Raw genomic sequence first — 18,314 nt, forward strand, 5'->3', positions numbered from 1 at the left:
TGACAATGCCCTACGTGCACAAAGCGAGGTCCATACAGTAATAGTTTGTCAAGATTGGTGTGGAAGAACTTGACTGGCCTGCACAGAGCCCTGACCACAACCCCATCAAAAACCTTTCGGATGAATTGGAATGCCGACTGCTTGCCAGGCCTAATCGCCCAACATCAGTGCCCGACCTCACTAAAGCTCTGGTGGCTGAATGGAAGCAAGTCCCCGCAGCAATGTTCCAACATCTACTGGAAGAGTGGAGGCTTCCCAGAAGAGTGGAGGCTGTTATAGCAGCAAAGGGGGGGGGGGCAAACTCCATTTTAATACCCATGATTTTGGAATGAGATGTTTGACGAGCAAGTGTCCACATACTTCTGGTCATGCAGTGTACACACACACACACACACACACACATACACACACACAAAGGACACACACACACACACACACAAACATACATTACATGTATCTGCACTCATTGCTTTCCATGCACACCAGGTTCCCAGGGGAGACCCCACAGTGCACATAGATCAGCCCCGTCCCTGTAATGCAGAAGGTCCTGTTACATCATCAGCCCTACCATCACAACACTACCCTGCCTTAGCAGAACATCACCAGGGAGCCTCTTTACTGCCATAATGTACTCCTTGTTAGTCTAAATACTAGCACTTTACACTCACTCTAGCTACCTCCTTATGGGATGGTTGACACTACACTCTACTCTAGCTACCTCTTATGGGATGGTTGACACACACACACAAGGGCACACATACACGGAACCACGCAGGCATGAGCAGACACACACACACACACACACACACACACACACACACACACACACACACACACACACACACACACACACACACACACACAGACAAGAACAGTCACACAGACAGACGTGAAAACTCAGGCACATATGCATACACGTGCAGTTGCGTGCACACACACACACACACACACACTGCTCTTCCGGATGTCATTTTGATAATGAGTAGTGTGGTGGCTGGCTGCATGGCAGAAGAGCATGAATGTTTTAATGTAGTTCATGCACTTAGTATGGCAGGTGTTGAATATTTAAAGTAACTTTCCAGTATTTCCAGATGTCTATGAAAAATTACCTATATATAGTTTTCCTTCCTAATTATACAAAATAAGTATGTTAAAAAGCAGCTTTTCTGTGTTGGAATGGTGTGTGTGGACCCCACCAACAGAATGGTGTGGGCGTATAATGGTCATTAGACTGCTGATTGGCCGGATTATCCTCCTCAGGGGGATGACATCATGTTCTATAAGGAAATAGCAAGCATTTTTTTAACACTGTTTGAGATACATATTTGAGGGGCGGTTAAGTGTTTTTTCTCCAATTTATGCTTTGGCCACAAATACGAGTATAGGACAAGTCAACAACATTATTTGGTTATGAGTTAATAGAATATGATTTCACTGGGCAGTTACTTTAACTGGGTTTCATGTACTCATGTCAAAACATTGCTTTAAGTGGCCGTTAGTGTGCATGTTTTAGTGCAGCATGTATGTGTGCGCGTGTGGGAAGGGGTAGTGGTAGGGGGAGAGAGGTGTGGGGGGGGTAGAGAGAGAGAGAGATGCCAGGGGCATAGTATGCCATTATCTATTTTGTCTTTCACACCTGTTGTCACCCCCTAATCCCTCCATGATCAAAGCAAATTAACACGCACCCAGCTCTGACACACACCACACACATACACTGGCCGTGGGGAGAAGAGAGGGGGAGGAGACGGAGGATAGGAAAGAGGGGGATAGAGGGAAGAGTTATTTAATGAGGGTGTGTGAGGCCGGTGTGACAGGGCCGACAGAGATATCACACACGCATGGCCACGAGGGGGCTGGGGGTGGTGCATGTGCATTTGTGTTTTTCTCTGTCCTTGTTTTTGAAAGAAAAGCACTTTTTTTGTCTGTTAAAATAACATCAAATTGATCAGAAATACAGTGTAGACATTGTTAATGTTGAAAATGACTATTGTAGCTGGAAACGGCAGATGTTTAATGGAATATATACATAGGCGTTCAGAGGCCCATTATCAGCAACCATCACTCCTGTGTTCCAATGTCAAGTTGTGTTAGCTAATCCAAGTTTATCATTTTAAAAGGCTAATTGATCATTTGCAATTATGTTAGCACAGCTGAAAACTGTTGCTGTGGCGATGCTTTTCAGGTCAGGGACTGGGAGACCAGTCAGGATCGAGGCAAAGATGAACAGAGCAAAGTACAGAGAGATCCTTGATGAAAACCTGCTCCAGAGCACTCAGGACCTCAGACTGGGGCGAAGGTTCACCTCCCAACAGGACAACGACCTTGAGCACACAGCCAAGACAACGCAGGAGTAGCTTCAGGACAAGTCTCTGAATGTCCTTGAGTGGCCCGGGCAGAGCACAGACTTGATCCCGATCGAACATCTCTGGAGAGACCTGAAAATAGCTGTGTGGCGACGCTCCCCATCCAACCTGACAGAGCTTAAGAAGCTCCCCAAATACAGGTGTGCCAAGCTTGTAGCGTCATACCAAGAAGACTAGAGGCCACAATCACTGCCAAAGGTGCTTCAACAAAGTACTGAGTGAAGAGTCTGAATACTTATGTAAATGTGATATTTCAGTTTTTTATTTTTTATAAAATTGCAATCATTTCTAAATGCCTGTTTTTGGATTTTCATTATGGAGTATTGTGTGTAGATTGATGAGGATATATATTTTTTATACATTTGCTACATATTCCCAAAACCAGTTTTTGCTTTGTCATTATGGGGTATTATGTGTAGATTGATGAGGGGAAAAAACGATTTAATCCATTTTAAAATAAGGCTGTAACAAAATGTGGGAAAAGTCAAGGGGTCTGAGTACTTTCCAAATGCACTGTATGCACATCTGTGTGTGCATAAAATCAGGCAAATTGATTGCATAGAAAAGGCTAATGTCGGCTTTCCTGTCTCAATGCATGTTAATACTCACATTAGAAGTGTGGCCATTGATTAAAGGGACAATGCTTCATTCATGTCATCTCGCAACTTGCTCATTTTTGACATTGAGTCAAGAAGGTGGGGAGAGAGGAAGATGCTGCCTTGGCAGAAACGCATCATCTTTTACCTGCATCTTAAGTCACATATTCACAATGAGAGAGAAGGCTGCCAACTACATACAGTCGTGGCCAAAAATATTGGCACCCTTGCACTTTTTTCAAATAATGCAGCATTTCTTCCAGAAAACGGTTGAAATTAAAACATATTTTGGGTATCCACGTATGTATGTCTTCGGTGTGCAGTTGAACAAAACAAAAAAAATTGAATCATTTACTGACTCTTAGCTAATTCCACAAAGAAATCCTAAAATGGCCCAGACAATATTATTGGCACCTTCTAGAAGTAGTTAGAAATAATTAGATTTCAAGCAGGTGATTCTCATTTACTTTGGAATTGAACTCACCTGTGAGTTGAAGGTGCCTGCAGTATAAAAATCACATATTAAACCAGTTTGAATAGAGAAAAGGACTCATTCTCCTGTTTTGTGTAACGGTGTGTACCGCAACGAGCATGGACAAAAGTAAGAAAACCAGAGAATTATCTGAGGTCAGACACAAGATTATAGCCAAGCATGGACAATCTCAAGGCTACAAGTCCATCTCCAGAGACCTTGATGTTCCTGTTTCCACCATACGTAATGTTATCAAGAAGTTTAAGGCCCATACCACTGTCGCCAACCTCTCTGGGTGTGGCCGCAAGAGAGAACTTAATGGAAGAGTGCAGCGAAGGATTGTTTGAATTGTGGAGAAATCACCTCGATCAACTGCCACACAGATTCAAGCTGACCTTCAGACACAAGGTACGACAGTTTCAACTCGCACAATCCGTCGCCAACTCAATGAAAGGGGGTTATATGGTAGGAGACCCAGAAGGACCCCGTTGCCGAGACAAAGACATAAGAAAGCCCGGCTGCAATTTGACAAAACACACCTGAACATGCCAAAACCCTTCTGGGAAAATGTCCTGTGAACAGATGAGACCAAATTAGAGCTTTTTGGTAAAGCACTCAATCTCTATGTTTACAGAAAACAAAATGAAGCTTTCAAAGAAAATAACACCTTCCCTACAGTCAAACATGGAGGTTCAGTGTTGTTTTGGGGGTTGCTTTGCTGCCTCTGGCACTGGGTGCCTTGAACGTGTGCATGGCATCATGAAACCAGGAGAATACCAAGGCATTTTGGAGCGCAATGTCGGACCCAGTGTCAGAAAGCTGGGTCTCCGTCGAAGGTCATGGATCTTCCTCCAGGACAAACACACTTCAAAAAGCACCCATGAATGATTCAAGAATTAACACTAGACTGTTCTGAAGTGGCCAGCAATGAGTCCAGATCTAAATCCCATTGAAAACTTGTGGATTGATCTGAAAACAGCAGTTATGGGAAGGCACCCTTCAAATCTGGGAGAACTGGAGCAGTTTGCACAAGAGGAGTGGGCCAAACTACCAGTACAGAGGTGCAGGAAGCTCATTGATGGTTATAGGAAGCGCTTGATTGCAGTTATATTGACCAAAGGCAGTGCAACCAAATATTAAGTCTAGGATGTCAATAATTTTGTCAATGCCATTCCTGTTTATTTTCTGATTTAAATGGATATATTAAGTTCTGAATCAAAAACAAAGGTTCTGTAATATTAACAGTAAAATAAAGAATTGTGGAGACCCAAAACTTTGTTCAATTTCAACTTATTTTTAGGGAAAAGTTAAGGGTGCCAAAATTTTTGTCCACAACTGTACATGACAAGACAGGATCAATCAGTCCCTACAGATTTTTGGACCAAAAATATATATTTTTTGTGGTAGCTACAGTCCAAAATGTTTGATTTTTGCTTCGGCAATCATGACATTCTGCATGACAATTTGTGATGATTTTGTCCAATTTGTCACAAAAAAAGTTTGTTGATGTGTTGCTTGATTGCACCATTATATGCTGTAAAAGTGTGGTGATTTGTTAAAATTGCTAGCCCTGTTGTTGCAGTGCAGTTTTTGACTGTGTGTGTGTGTGTGTGTTGTCTCTGTTTTCTCCTACTTTGAAGGTCAACTGAAGCGCAGTTGTTCGATTCAAAATCAAGTGCTCCAATCTCTCTGTCCCACTTTGGTACCGTGGCACTGTCACCTATCCATGCCGATGCTCTCACCGGGCACTAATTGGGCACTCTACCCCGTGTGTGTGTGTGTGTGTGTGTGTGTGTGTGTGTGTGTGTGTGTGTGTGTGTGTGTGTGTGTCACCGGTACAAGTTACAGATGGTGTTACAGGTTAATTATGCATTGATGACCCCTGAGCTGTTCGACATACTGATACCAGTGGCACACGTGTCACAGATTGTGTGTGTGTAAGTGTGCATTGTCCCTCTGTGCTCTTACTTTGAAGGTCATCCGAAGCGAGGTTATTCCGATCCCAAATCGACTGCCCTTCTCTCTCTGTCCACTTTGGTACCATAGCACTCGCACCAATCCATGCCAAATAATGCCTTGACCAGGCATTATACCCAGACCCCCCCCCCCCCCACCTCCCCAAAGTCATCGCCCATAGATGCCCGTGGACGATGATTGACGTCCAACCCAAAACCACAGAAGACAAATAGACTTTCCACATAAAACCATAAATCAGTCAGGTAGGACCTTCAGCATTTACACCCATTGATCATTATTGAGGCCAAATGTGATCATCTAAAACCCATTGCTACCAGGCACCATTTCACACACAACATCTGTCCCATTGGAATTAAACAGGAGGTGAGTAGTGAAAAACAATGGAACTGAAGAGGGGAAATTTACGGCCATCTTACGCAGGTAGAATCAGACATAATTCTTATGGATGGCTGTGGTCTGAATGGCGGGATACAAATTGCTGTCATACGCTCACAGCTCATAGCCTTTTATAGATCTGCGACCGTATTTGGAAACAATAACGTAATGAAATAATTGGAAATGTTCAGTGGTATGTAACAGTTACATTTTCTGTGGTTTATTGCAGTAGTTGTATTTTTTATACACTACAACACTAATGGGAAAGCAATATCCTTATTGACGGACCCATATCCTTATTGACAAACTTGCTGTGTGTGTGTTTGTGTGTGTGTGTGTGTGTGTGTGTAATACTGTCTACTGTATGTAGTTCCTTGCATCAAGCGTCATGCATACACAATCCTCGCACAACAGTGAATGCCTGTCATCTCATCCCCAATAGTAGCCACTCCCCTATATTAATCTGTTTTAATCCAAGATGGCATAGCAGTCAGACGTCTTTGTCCTGTCGTGTCCCTTTTTACATCTTTTTCTTCGCATATCTTTTAAAAATATTTTCCTAAACCTCAACTTCTAAATACTCTCGTGGCGTGGATCTGTTTTTTTTTCCTAAAGTATTTCTATTTACTTCGGATCTGGAATCCCTCAACTGAAGCTAGCTAGCTAACAGTCAGCAAGCCATTGCTAGCGGTCATCAGCTAACCTTTAGCTCGGAAGCTCTCGCCAGTTTGAACAACGTGACTCAAACCAGAGCATAACGGACCTATTATTATTATTATTTTTTCCCCATATCCCCGGATTCCTACCGCAAACTTGGAACATTTTCATCTGGATCTTCGCAACTAGCTAACCGCAATCCCGGGTGACTACTCCTGGCTAGCATTTCCATCCCGGAGCAAGCACCAATTAGCCTGAAGCTAGCCCAGCCAGGGCTCCTGTGCTACCACCGAAGCTCACTCCTGGGCTACAATATTCAGGCCCCTTCTACTGCCGGTACGGGGCACGGAACCCCACCGATCCTCTAGGACTGGAATACCGACATAATCTGCCCGAGGATTCCAACAGGCCCCTCAGGCGCGACGTCCGCTGAAGGCCCATTCTGCTAACCGCGGCCTACTAGCTACCTAGAGCTACTTGGAACCCTACTAATTCCACGACTGGTCTATCGACGTCACCGCACGAAGAGGCAAAAACAGACTTACCCCCATCGCGACGTCCCCCAAAGGCTAACTTGCTAGCACCGGTCTGTTAACTGCTAGCTTGCTTGTCCCGGTCTGCTACCTGCTAGCTTGCCTGCCCCGGTCTGCTAACTGCTTGCCCCGGTCTGCCAACTGCTTGCTTGCTAACCCTGTCTGCTAACGGCTAGCTTGCCAGCCCCATTCTGCTAACTGCTAGCTTGTTTAGCCCTGGCCTACTAACTGTTAGCTTGTTAGCATCGGCCTGCTAACTGTCTGAATCGCCGTGTCCCCAGTCAGCCCAACCACTCACTGGACCCATATGTTCACTTGGCTAGGCATGCCTCTCTCTAATATCAGTATGCCTCGTCCATTACTGTCCTGGTTAGTGATTACTGTCTTATTTCACTGTAGAGCCTCTAGCCCTCCTCAATATGCCTTAACCAACCATGTTCTACCACCTCCTACATATGTGATGACATCACCTGGTTTAAACGTCTCTAGAGACTATATCTCTCTCATCATTACTCAATGCCTAGGTTTACCTCAAATGTACTCACATCCTACCTTACCTTTGTCTGTACACTATGCCTTGAATCTATGCTATCGTGCCCAGAAACTTGCTCCATTTACTCTGTTCCGAACGTGCTAGACGGCCAGTTCGTATAGCCTTTAGCCGTACCCTTATCCTACTTCTCCTCTGTTCCTCTGGTGATGTGGAGGTTAATCCAGGTCCTGCAGTGCCTAGCTCCACTCCCACTCCCCAGGTGCTCTCATTTGTTGACTTCTGTAACCGCAAAAGCCTTGGTTTCATGCATGTTAACATTAGAAGCCTACTCCCTAAGTTTGTTTTACTCACTGCTTTAGCACACTCTGTCAACCCGGATGTCTTAGCCGTGTCTGAATCCTGGCTTAGGAAATCCACCAAAAACCCTGAAATCTCCATCGCTAACTATAACATTTTCCGCCAAGATAGAACTGCCAAAGGGGGCGGTGTTGCAATCTACTGCAAATATAGCCTGCAGAGTTCTGTATTACTATCCAAGTCTGTACCCAAATATTCAAGCTTCTACTTCTAAAAATTCATCTTTCCAGAAACAAGTCTCTCACTATTGCCGCTTGTTATAGACCTCCCTCTGCCCCCAGCTGTGCCCTCGATACCATATGTGAATTGATTGCCCCCCATCTATCTTCTGAGCTCGTGCTACTAGGTGACCTAAACTGAGACATGCTTAACACCCTGGCCATCCTACAATCTAAGCTTGATGCCCTCAATCTCACACAAATTATCAATGAACCTACCAGGTCCAACCCCAAATCCATAAACACGGGCACCCTCATAGATGTCATCCTAACTAACTCGCCCTCCAAAATACACCTCTGCTGTTTTCAATCAAGATCTCAGCGATCACTGCCTCATTGCCTGCATCCGCAATGGGTCTGCGACCAAACGACCACCCCTCATCACTGTCAAACGCTCCCTAAAACACTTCTGCGAGCAGTCCATTCTAATCGACCTCATCCCGTCAGTAGATGATGCCTGGCTATTCTTTAAAAGTGCCTTCCCCACCATCTTAAATAAGCATGCCCCACTCAGAAAATTTTGAACTAGGAATAGATATAGTTCTTGGTTCACTCCAGACCTGTCTGCCCTTGAACAGCACAAAAACATCCTGTGGCGTTCTGCATTAGCATCGAATAGCCCCCGTGATATGCAACTTTTCAGGGAAGTTAGGAACAAATATACACAGGCAGTTAGAAAAGCTAAGGCTAGCTTTTTCAAACAGAAATTTGCATCCTGTAGTACTAACTCAAAAAAGTTCTGGGACACTGTAAAGTCCATGGAGAATAAGAGCACCTCCTCCCAGCTGCCCACTGCTCTGAGGCTAGGAAACACTGTTACCACCGATAAATCCACTTTAATTGAGAATTCCAATAAGCATTTCTCTACGGCTGGCCATGCTTTCCATCTGGCTACCCCTACCCCGGTCAACTGCCCGGCACCCTCCACAGCAACCCACCAATGCCCCCACCATTTCTCCTTCACCCAAATCCAGATAGCTGATGTTCTGAAAGAGCTGCAAAATCTGGACCCATACAAATCAGCCGGGCTAGACAATCTGGACCCTCTCTTTCTAAAACTATCTGCCGAAATTGTTGCAACCCCTATTACTAGCCTGTTCAACCTAGTCTGAGATTCCCAAAGATTGGAAAGCTGCCGCGGTCATCCCCCTCTTCAAAGGGGGTGACACTCTAGACCCAAACTGCTACAGACCTATATCTATCCTACCCTGTCTTTCTAAGGTCTTCGAAAGCCAAATGGATTACCGACCATTTCGAATCCCACCGTACATTCTCCGCTATGCAATTTGGTTTCAGAGCTGGTCATGGGTGCACCTCAGCCACGCTCAAGGTCCTAAATGACCGCCATCGATAAGAGACATTACTGTGCAGCCGTATTCATCGACCTGGCCAAGACTTTGGACTCTGTCAATCACCACATTCTTATTGGCAGACTCGACAGCCTTGGTTTCTCAAATGATTGTTTCTCCTGGTTTACCAACTACTTCTCTGATAGAGTTCAGTGCCACAGGGTTCAATTCTCGGGCCGACTCTCTTCTCTGTATACATCAATAATGTTGCTCTTGCTGCTGCTGATTCTCTGATCCACCTCTACACAGACAACACCATTCTGTATACTTCTGGCCCCTCTTTGGACACTGTGTTAACTCATCTCCAGACAAGCTTCAATGCCAATAAACTCTCCTTCCGTGGCCTCCAACTGCTCATAAACGCAAGTAAAACTAAATACATGCTATTCATTCGATCACTGCCCGCACCGGCTCGCCTGTCCAGCATCACTACTCTTGACGGCTCTGACTTAGAATACGTGGACAACTACAAATACCTGGTGCCTGGTTAGACTATTAATTCCCCTTCCAGACTCACATTAAGCATCTCCAATCCAAAATTAAATCTAGAATCGGCTTCCTATATTGCAACAAAGTATCCTTCACTCATGCTGCCAAACATACCCTTGTAAAACTGACCATCCTACCAATCCTCGACTTTGGTGATGTCATCTATAAAATAGCCTCCAACACTACTCAACAAACTGGACGCAGTCTATCAGAGTGCCATCCGTTTTGTCACCAAAGCCTCATACACTCCCCACCATTGTGACCTGTACGCTCTCGTTGGTTGGCCCTCACTTCATACTCGTCGCCAAACCCACTGGCTGCAGGTTATCTACAAGTCTCTGATAGGTAAAGCCCCGCCTTATCTCAGCTCACTGGTCACCATAGCAGCACCCACTCGTAGCACGCGCTCCAGCAGGTATATCTCACTGGTCACCCCCAAAGCCAATTCCTCCTTTGGTCGACTTTCCTTCCAGTTCTCTGCTGCCAATGACTGGAACGAACTGCAAAAATCTCTGAAGCTGGAGACTCATATCTCCCTCACTAGCTTTAAGCACCAGCTGTCAGAGCAGCTCACAGTTCCCTGCACCTGTACATAGCCCATCTGTAAACAGCCCATCTATCTACCTACCTCATCCCCATACTGAATATATTTATTTATCTTGCTCCTTTGCACCCCAGTATCTCTACTTGCACATTCGTCTTCTGCACATCTACCATTCCAGTGTTTAATTGCTATATTGTAATTACTTCGCCACCATGGCCTATTTATTGCTTTAACTTATCTCATTAGCACTCACTGTATATAGACTTTATGTTTTCTTTTGTTCTGCTGTATTATTGACTATGTTTTGTTTATTCCATGTGTAACTCTGTGTTGTTGTATGTGTCAAATTGCTATGCTTTATCTTGGCCAGGTCACAGTTGCAAATGAGAACTTGTTCTCAACTAGCCTACCTGGTTAAGTAAAGGTGAAATAAATAAATAAATAAAATAATAGAGTTACTGTACATTATAGATGCACATTATCAGCTTCACAATAGACTGGTTCCTGGGTCTATGTACTGTAGCATATATAATACACAATGCCCCAGCTCCCCTTTGTCCCTGACTAACTGCCTGGCTCACTGACAACGCTGCCATGGTTACTTTAGCCAGGGAGAGAAGATACACTTAGAGGGTGAGGGAAGGATGGAAGGAGGGAGAGAAAGGGGGGAGAGAGAAAGAGAGAGTTGGGTTAACCTCGGACAGGCCGATACCGCTCTGTGTGTGTGCAGGGCTGAACGGCTGCTCTCTAAACTGAGCACGGTGTTGTTGATCAAATCTGTGTGTGTCTGTTATTGATAAATCAGTGTGTTAATGAGCGGTGCTGACGGGGCCTGATGAATCACACTGCAAGAATGAACCGCTCACACGCTGCCTCTATACACACACACAAACACACACACACACACTTCCTTTATACACACCAGCAGCCAGCCAGAGTGTGTGTGTTGTCACCACATCATTTGTCTCTATGCAAACACAGACACACAGACACATCCTCATGCAGGCACGCAAGCATGCAGACACACACACCATAGATGAGCGTGCCCCTAAAATGATGTGTGGTCTAGGTGTTACTGTATTCTGTTTGGTTAACAGCATTCATGCCCTATACATCATCCCATTCCTTCTCTCTCTCTCTTTCTCTCTCGCATGCACACCTTCTCTAATTCCCATGTGGTGATTCCTCCTCCATGTAGTGTTGGTTGCAGTGGAGCAGGCTGACCTTCTTAACAGCTGACTGGGCTGAAGTGGAGGGTGGGCCGTCATTAGTTTGGGATAGTACCCGCCGGGAGGAGGGAGGGGGGGGGCTGACAGAGGCAGGGGGAGGTGGGAGGGCAGGGTCAGTTCCTCATATCACGTGTGAAGTGTTCCAAAAAACACGTTTTCACATGATATCACAAATCAATTGAAGTTTCACATGTGAATGGCTAGAATGGCCACTAACCTCATTCTCTAATTGACATCTCCATGTCCTCTAACATATTCACCACTAACCTCATTCTCTAACTGACATCTCCATGTCCTCTAACATATTCACCACTAACCTCATTCTCTAACTGACATCTCCATGTCCTCTAACATATTCACCACTAACCTCATTCTCTAACTGACATCTCCATGTCCTCTAACATATTCACCACTAACCTCATTCTCTAACTGACATCTCCATGTCCTCTAACATATTCACCACTAACCTCATTCTCTAACTGACATCTCCATGTCCTCTAACATATTCACCACTAACCTCATTCTCTAATTGGCATCTCCATGTCCTCTAACATATTCACCACTAACCTCATTCTCTAACTGACATCTCCATGTCCTCTAACATATTCACCACTAACCTCATTCTCTAACTGACATCTCCATGTCCTCTAACATATTCACCACTAACCTCATTCTCTAACTGACTTCTCCATGTCCTCTAACATATTCACCACTAACCTCATTCTCTAATTGGCATCTCCATGTCCTCTAACATATTCACCACTAACCTCATTCTCTAACTGACATCTCCATGTCCTCTAACATATTCACCACTAACCTCATTCTCTAACTGACATCTCCATGTCCTCTAACATATTCACCACTAACCTCATTCTCTGACTGACTTCTCCATGTCCTCTAACATATTCACCACTAACCTCATTCTCTAACTGACATCTCCATGTCCTCTAACATATTCACCACTAACCTCATTCTCTAACTGACATCTCATGTGATTTTTCTGTAAGGGATTGCGTTGCCACTCACACACTCACACACTCACGCAGGAACCCTTGGAGCACTCATACACTCACAGAGACACACAAACACACTAAAACATATTGACCCATATCAGCCGCACCACCACACTCACCAACACAAACAAAACAACGCACACCAATGGAAAGATCACACTGCCATACTACACGTTTGAACTGTCACCATAGTTGATACAGGCATTAAACATTACACAGCTATCCCCTCTCTCCATCCCTCTCTCCATTCCTCTCTCCATCCCTCGTTACCGTGTACCACACACACACCTCCTCACGCACCCTGAGCAAATGATTAAGTCTCTCTCTCTCTCACTCTCACTCTCTCTCGCTATCTCTCCCCCCCTCGCTATATTCCCACAATGACAGGTGCCCAGCTATATCTTAAAGTGAATGTCACCATTGTGGAGAACCCATGGAAAGCAAAGGGGCTTGTATTGCCATCATAAAACAATCAGACTGTAAAGAAAAGAAATGGGTCTCAAACAATGGCAGGCCATTAGGACCTGGCCTTTATATCTGTTTTCACTGTAGCCTCGGTCGGTGTGACTGCGTGAGCGTGTCCCGCCATATTTTACACCTGTAATTACAGTGCGGTCGCCGCGACGGCAGTTGCCGTGTTCGGGGTTAAGGTTTCCATGGTGATTATCCTGATGAAATATGGTGGGTGGACATTCATAGAACGTTCACACCGCATTAATCGAATGTTCACACAACATTTATGGAATGTTCACACAACAATTATAGCAGCGATTCTCAACTGGTCTGAACTGAAATGACTAAATGACGAAATGACTAAAACCAGGGAGAGTGATTAAATCATTTCACCATTTGACATATTTTTCTTCAGTCGACAGTATTTTTAATGAGGTGCTATTAGCAGGGCTTATTAACATTCCTCATCAAGAATATGGGCAACATTAAATTATTTCCTTTGTCATATAATTGCTACAATTACTATCAATATAGCATTAAAAATTGTTTCCCAGATTGGTTTAATGTGGGTTGAGAACCACAGATTTGTCGAACGTTCACGCAACATTTTGTAGAACGTTCACACAGCATTTATAGAATATCCACACATCAATCCAACCACAATAGAGAGAAACCTCAAACAGCGTCAAACAGTAAGTGAGCCTTCAATTCTTAAAGCGACATGCCTGAAATCATACTTGGAAATATGATATTAAATAGAAGATGGTATACTGAGAGAGAAAAGGCTAATACATTCTAAAGGTGACGTCACAGTCCTAAATCAATCCAATTCATTGACACCCAGCACACTCCAAACGACCGGTTCCAAATGGCAAGAGGATCGAGATGTGTTTCACAGTGTGTGAATATCACACAAAATCAGGAGGTGCTCTTTATTTCCAAACATCACAATGTTGTAAATAATATTCATATTATTGATTTTAAAAAATAATAAAATTACATTAAAGGGATACTGCGAGATTTGGCAATTAAGCAGTATTATAGTAAAAAATTAAGTCATTTTCTAGTTAGCATTGGTTCTTATTTTCTTCATACAGCACGCATAGACATAAAAATGGTGTCCATGAGTTCATCCTAAATGCCAGAAAATCTTAGATTTTAATCTTAGTCTTAGATGTCATACCCAACCCAATGTCTCACACTACCTCATAGAAATACTATTGCCACCATTAAACATCATTTTGGTACATTTATATAGGAGGTCATAAAACGCCACAGGATTAAGTGACGAAGACCCCAAAGCAGTCTGGGAATATGCCTCCTCACGTCTAATTTAATTCCGCTAACCAGAAATGTCTTGTGATAGATTTACTCTGACAGGCTAAAGGTGTCTCTGAGTTTATTACACACACACACACATACACACACACATACACATGCACACACGGTTTATTTTACACAACACCTACTGTAGAAATAGTCCCAAGCCAGTTACCTTGGGGGGCCCCTCAGTGAACGGCCCCCAGAATCGTAAATGAGACTAGTGACGTTTTCATACGGCGCTAAATCACTACGCCATATGTCAAGTTCATTCGACTGTCGCGAATGACCGGGACCTGTCTGCTGGTCGGTCAGCCGTGTTGACACGTAACACAATAATCAGAGCCGTTACAGACAGAGAAGGGGTCCGTTTTCTGGTTCATTCCCTGTCATGTATACTAGGACTCTTGTTTGACCATTGAGGTGTATTGTAACAGGGGAAATGAGGTGTTTAGATGGTTCAATTGTGTCTGAGAAAGAAAATGTACTTGTATTGTATTGACAGAAGTGACTGGATTATATGTCTGAAGGTTTTAGATTCTCTACAGACAAGCTGAAAAGAACCAGTACATGCAAATTGTTATTCCCTCTCACGTCCGTTTAGCTGATAACACAACAGATGTTCCAGCCATTCCCCTGATGATTCAAGGGAACCTTGACCTGAGTTCAATAAACCTGTGATCAGCTCCATTGACCTCCCACATACGACGGGGGCTTATGCTAGTGTCCCCGCTTGGTCAATACCTGAACAACACCTCTCCTTCCTACCGGGAGCACAGACTCAACTCGTGTGTGTGTGTGTGTGTGTGTGTGTGTGTGTGTGTGTGTGTGTGTGTGTGTGTGTGTGTTCAGTAACAGGGAGGTAAAGGAGCTTTTCTTTTAATAAACCAGACCAAAGATACAATCCTGAATCTCAGCGGGAAAGAAAGAAAGACAAGAAAGAAAGAAAAAAAAACAGAAAAGAGAAAGATATAAGTGTTGACTCACCCGGTCTTTTTTCTAATTTTCGGCCTCGATTGCCACATAGTCGGACTTTTGAAATGAGTAATAATATCTGTTTCTGGCACAGGGACTTGTTGGCCTTGGGGCACGGCTTCCTCTTGTTGGCCACCTGCCGGTTGGCCTGGGGGTCCTTCACTTCCCGCCGCTGGCGGATCAACGAGCTGGCGAGAGCCGCCATCTTGCTGCCCGCGCCCGCTCTTCACCCGGTTGTGGTCGGGGGGAACCGTGGGCCGCCCCCCTGCCCTTTCACCCAGGGCGATGGAGCACCGCCCGGGGTGATTACCCAGAATCCTTTGAGCAAACTTGCCTAGATTGACATATAAATGTCAATATAATGTCAACAATATCTGGATAAATATAGTTGCAGAGTGGGGGTCACTAGGGGATTCTCGCTGGAGGATGAAGGGAGAAGAACACCACAGCAGAGCGAGAGGTGGAGAGAGGGGGATGGAGAGATGGAGGGGTGGAGTCCTTGTCAAAGGCCCACCCAAAGTTATCAGGTGTTGGCTGATTGAGGTTTGGTTAGATGCAGTGCGTTGTTGCTGTCACTGGTGGTTTAACTGTTGTTGTCTTTTAGATATGGCTGTTGCCTGTCCTTGCTGTTACCGTTGATATTGTTCAGGTGTTGCCCTGGTATGACACTGTCCCTCCGTCAATGTGGCAACAGGACAATAGAAAACTAATGTTGTCATTTTCCTGTACACAGAAAACAGTGGGTGAGAAGAACCACTATGCCAGTGTCCCTCTCTGCATGTGTCCCAATGTGGGTGCTCCGTCGTGGGCCACAGGCCCTCCCCACGGCCCCCTCCTCACCCTGGAGCTCCAGCTAACTTTGATACAGCTCCGTGAGGATAGGAAAGAATTTGCCTGACGACCGAATCATATCAAAACAGATCAGTCTCAAAGTCCTCACAGGCTCCAGTCCTGCGTCTCACACACACTCTTCAATTCAGTCAGGAGGAGGAAAAATGAGGGATCGTTGACATAACAACAAACAAAGAATGTAGAAACGACAGGGCAGACGTCCACAGTGTAGCTCCTCCTATCTTCACCTGATCTTTAACATCCCTCCATCCAAACAAGAGAATGATGAGAGAAAAGGAAAGAATTCAAAATGGGACAGTCCGACCTGAGATATCGGCTCCGAAAAAAAGGGGGATGAGGATGAAGAGAGGCGGGACGGACGGACAGATGGATGGACGGAGAGCTGGATCTTCCCTTCCTTTCAAGCTCTCCTGGCATAACCCCTTTTATCACCTACCCCCCCCCCCCCCAAGTGACAGAGGGAGAGAGAGGAAGAGGGAGAGAGAAAGACACATTTGTAAATACCAGCAGTTCCCACAGACAGAGGTGACATTCATGAACGAGGGAGCGAGAGAGATGAAGAAAGAGAGCAGAGAGAGGGGGAACACATGCAGTACGTCTGCTGCCTATCCTCCCCTCAGATCTCCAACTCTGCAAGGCGCGCTAACTACAGAACCACTACAGCCGAGTGCCCTTCACACAGACACTGATGAGTTGAGGGGGAGAAAGGGATGGATGAAGGGATGGAGGTGACAGGTAGCTGTATTCTCTTACGGTGCTGTGGCCGTGGCTGTGGCTCATCGGCTGGGGGCTGGTAGGTAGGTGACGGTCCGTTCAAGCTTAAGAGTCGTCTGTCCTCTGTACTGGCTAGTCCTCTCTCTTACTCTCACTGCTGCTTCAAAACGCACCGGAGCCTGCCTTCACCACTCCCCCTGTGTGTGTGTGTGTGTGTGTGTGTGTGTGTGTGTGTGTGTGTGTGTGTGTGTGTGTGTGTGTGTGTGTGTGTGTGTGTGTGTGTGTGTGTGTGCGTGCATGTGTGAGAGAGTGAGAGTGCGTGCATGTCTCTCAATCTCCCGAGCAAGACGCTTCTCAGTTTCTGTGTGTGTGTGTGTGTGTGTGTATGTGTGTGTGTGTGTGTGTGCGTGCGTGCGTGCGTGCAAGAGACAGGGGGTGTGTGTGACTCCCTCTTTCCCTCTCTCCCTCTCTCTCTTTCTTTCTCGTCCTTTGCTCACAGTGCATTACAGAGCCAGCAGCAGCAACATGCTTTACACGCTCTCTCGCTCCCTCTCTCTCACTCAATCATGCTCTCTATTTCCCTAAGCCCTCCCCTTTGCTCTCCTCCCTCCCTTCTCTTTGAATCGAAATCCCTCCTCCCCTCCTCACTCCTCGTCTCTCTCCCTTCCTCTCCTCCCCTCCCTCCCCCTTTCCTATTCTTTCTCTCACTATCGCCCCCCCCCCCCTCTGTGATGTTGGTGTAAAGAGACAAACAGAGAGTGGATGTCAGTGGCTGTAGTCCCTCTCTACACTGCTCAATATGACAAGGACATAGACAGTCAGACAGACAGACAGACAGACAGACACACTGAGTCACACAGGACAGCGTCACCAGTACAACGTCACTTATCAAACGTCATAGAGAAACGTATGAAGGCCCCGCGCCAATTTATTTGCTCTTTTTCACCTGGGTCCGCATGGCAAATGGACCAAGACAATGCTCAAGGACCAGTTAGCCCTTCCCCTTTAAGAGGACAAAATGCCTATATTGAAACGTGTGTTAGAATAATGCTATTGTAGCCATGTTTGGTATTCGTCTGAAACTTGTCCTCTGAGGAGAATTTTTTATGCCATCTGTATTGATGTATGATCTCTGTGGTAACTTGTATTTGGACAGGGTGAACTTAAAAGTACTGCATGCAAAAGGTTTTATTCTGCCTTATCTGCATTGGCCTCATCCCCCGCACAAGCCTTTGGATGCTGTGACATGCTGTGGAGATTGGGCCAGGTTGATCATGTTACTGTAATTTGGTGGGTCTGATTGGTCAATGGTGAATGGTTATGGTTTGAAAAGTT

The 18,314-nt window shown here is 45.2% G+C and overlaps 1 protein-coding gene across 1 annotated transcript in view; it reads right to left on the bottom strand.

Moving 5' to 3' along the window:
* The window catches only part of fgf11a (fibroblast growth factor 11a), a 116,862-nt gene extending 99,749 nt beyond the window's left edge, over window positions 1-17,113 (bottom strand). The window contains exons 1-2 of the mRNA XM_029760247.1: window positions 17,019-17,113; window positions 15,426-16,697 (exon numbers count right to left, since the gene is read on the bottom strand). Coding sequence (XP_029616107.1) covers window positions 15,426-15,618 — 193 coding nt within the window. The 5' untranslated portion in view covers window positions 15,619-16,697; window positions 17,019-17,113. The remainder of the gene's footprint in view (window positions 1-15,425; window positions 16,698-17,018) is intronic.
* Window positions 17,114-18,314: the final 1,201 nt, after the last annotated feature.

This window comes from Salmo trutta, chromosome 8, assembly GCF_901001165.1.
Source record: "Salmo trutta chromosome 8, fSalTru1.1, whole genome shotgun sequence".
Taxonomy (NCBI): domain Eukaryota; kingdom Metazoa; phylum Chordata; class Actinopteri; order Salmoniformes; family Salmonidae; genus Salmo; species Salmo trutta.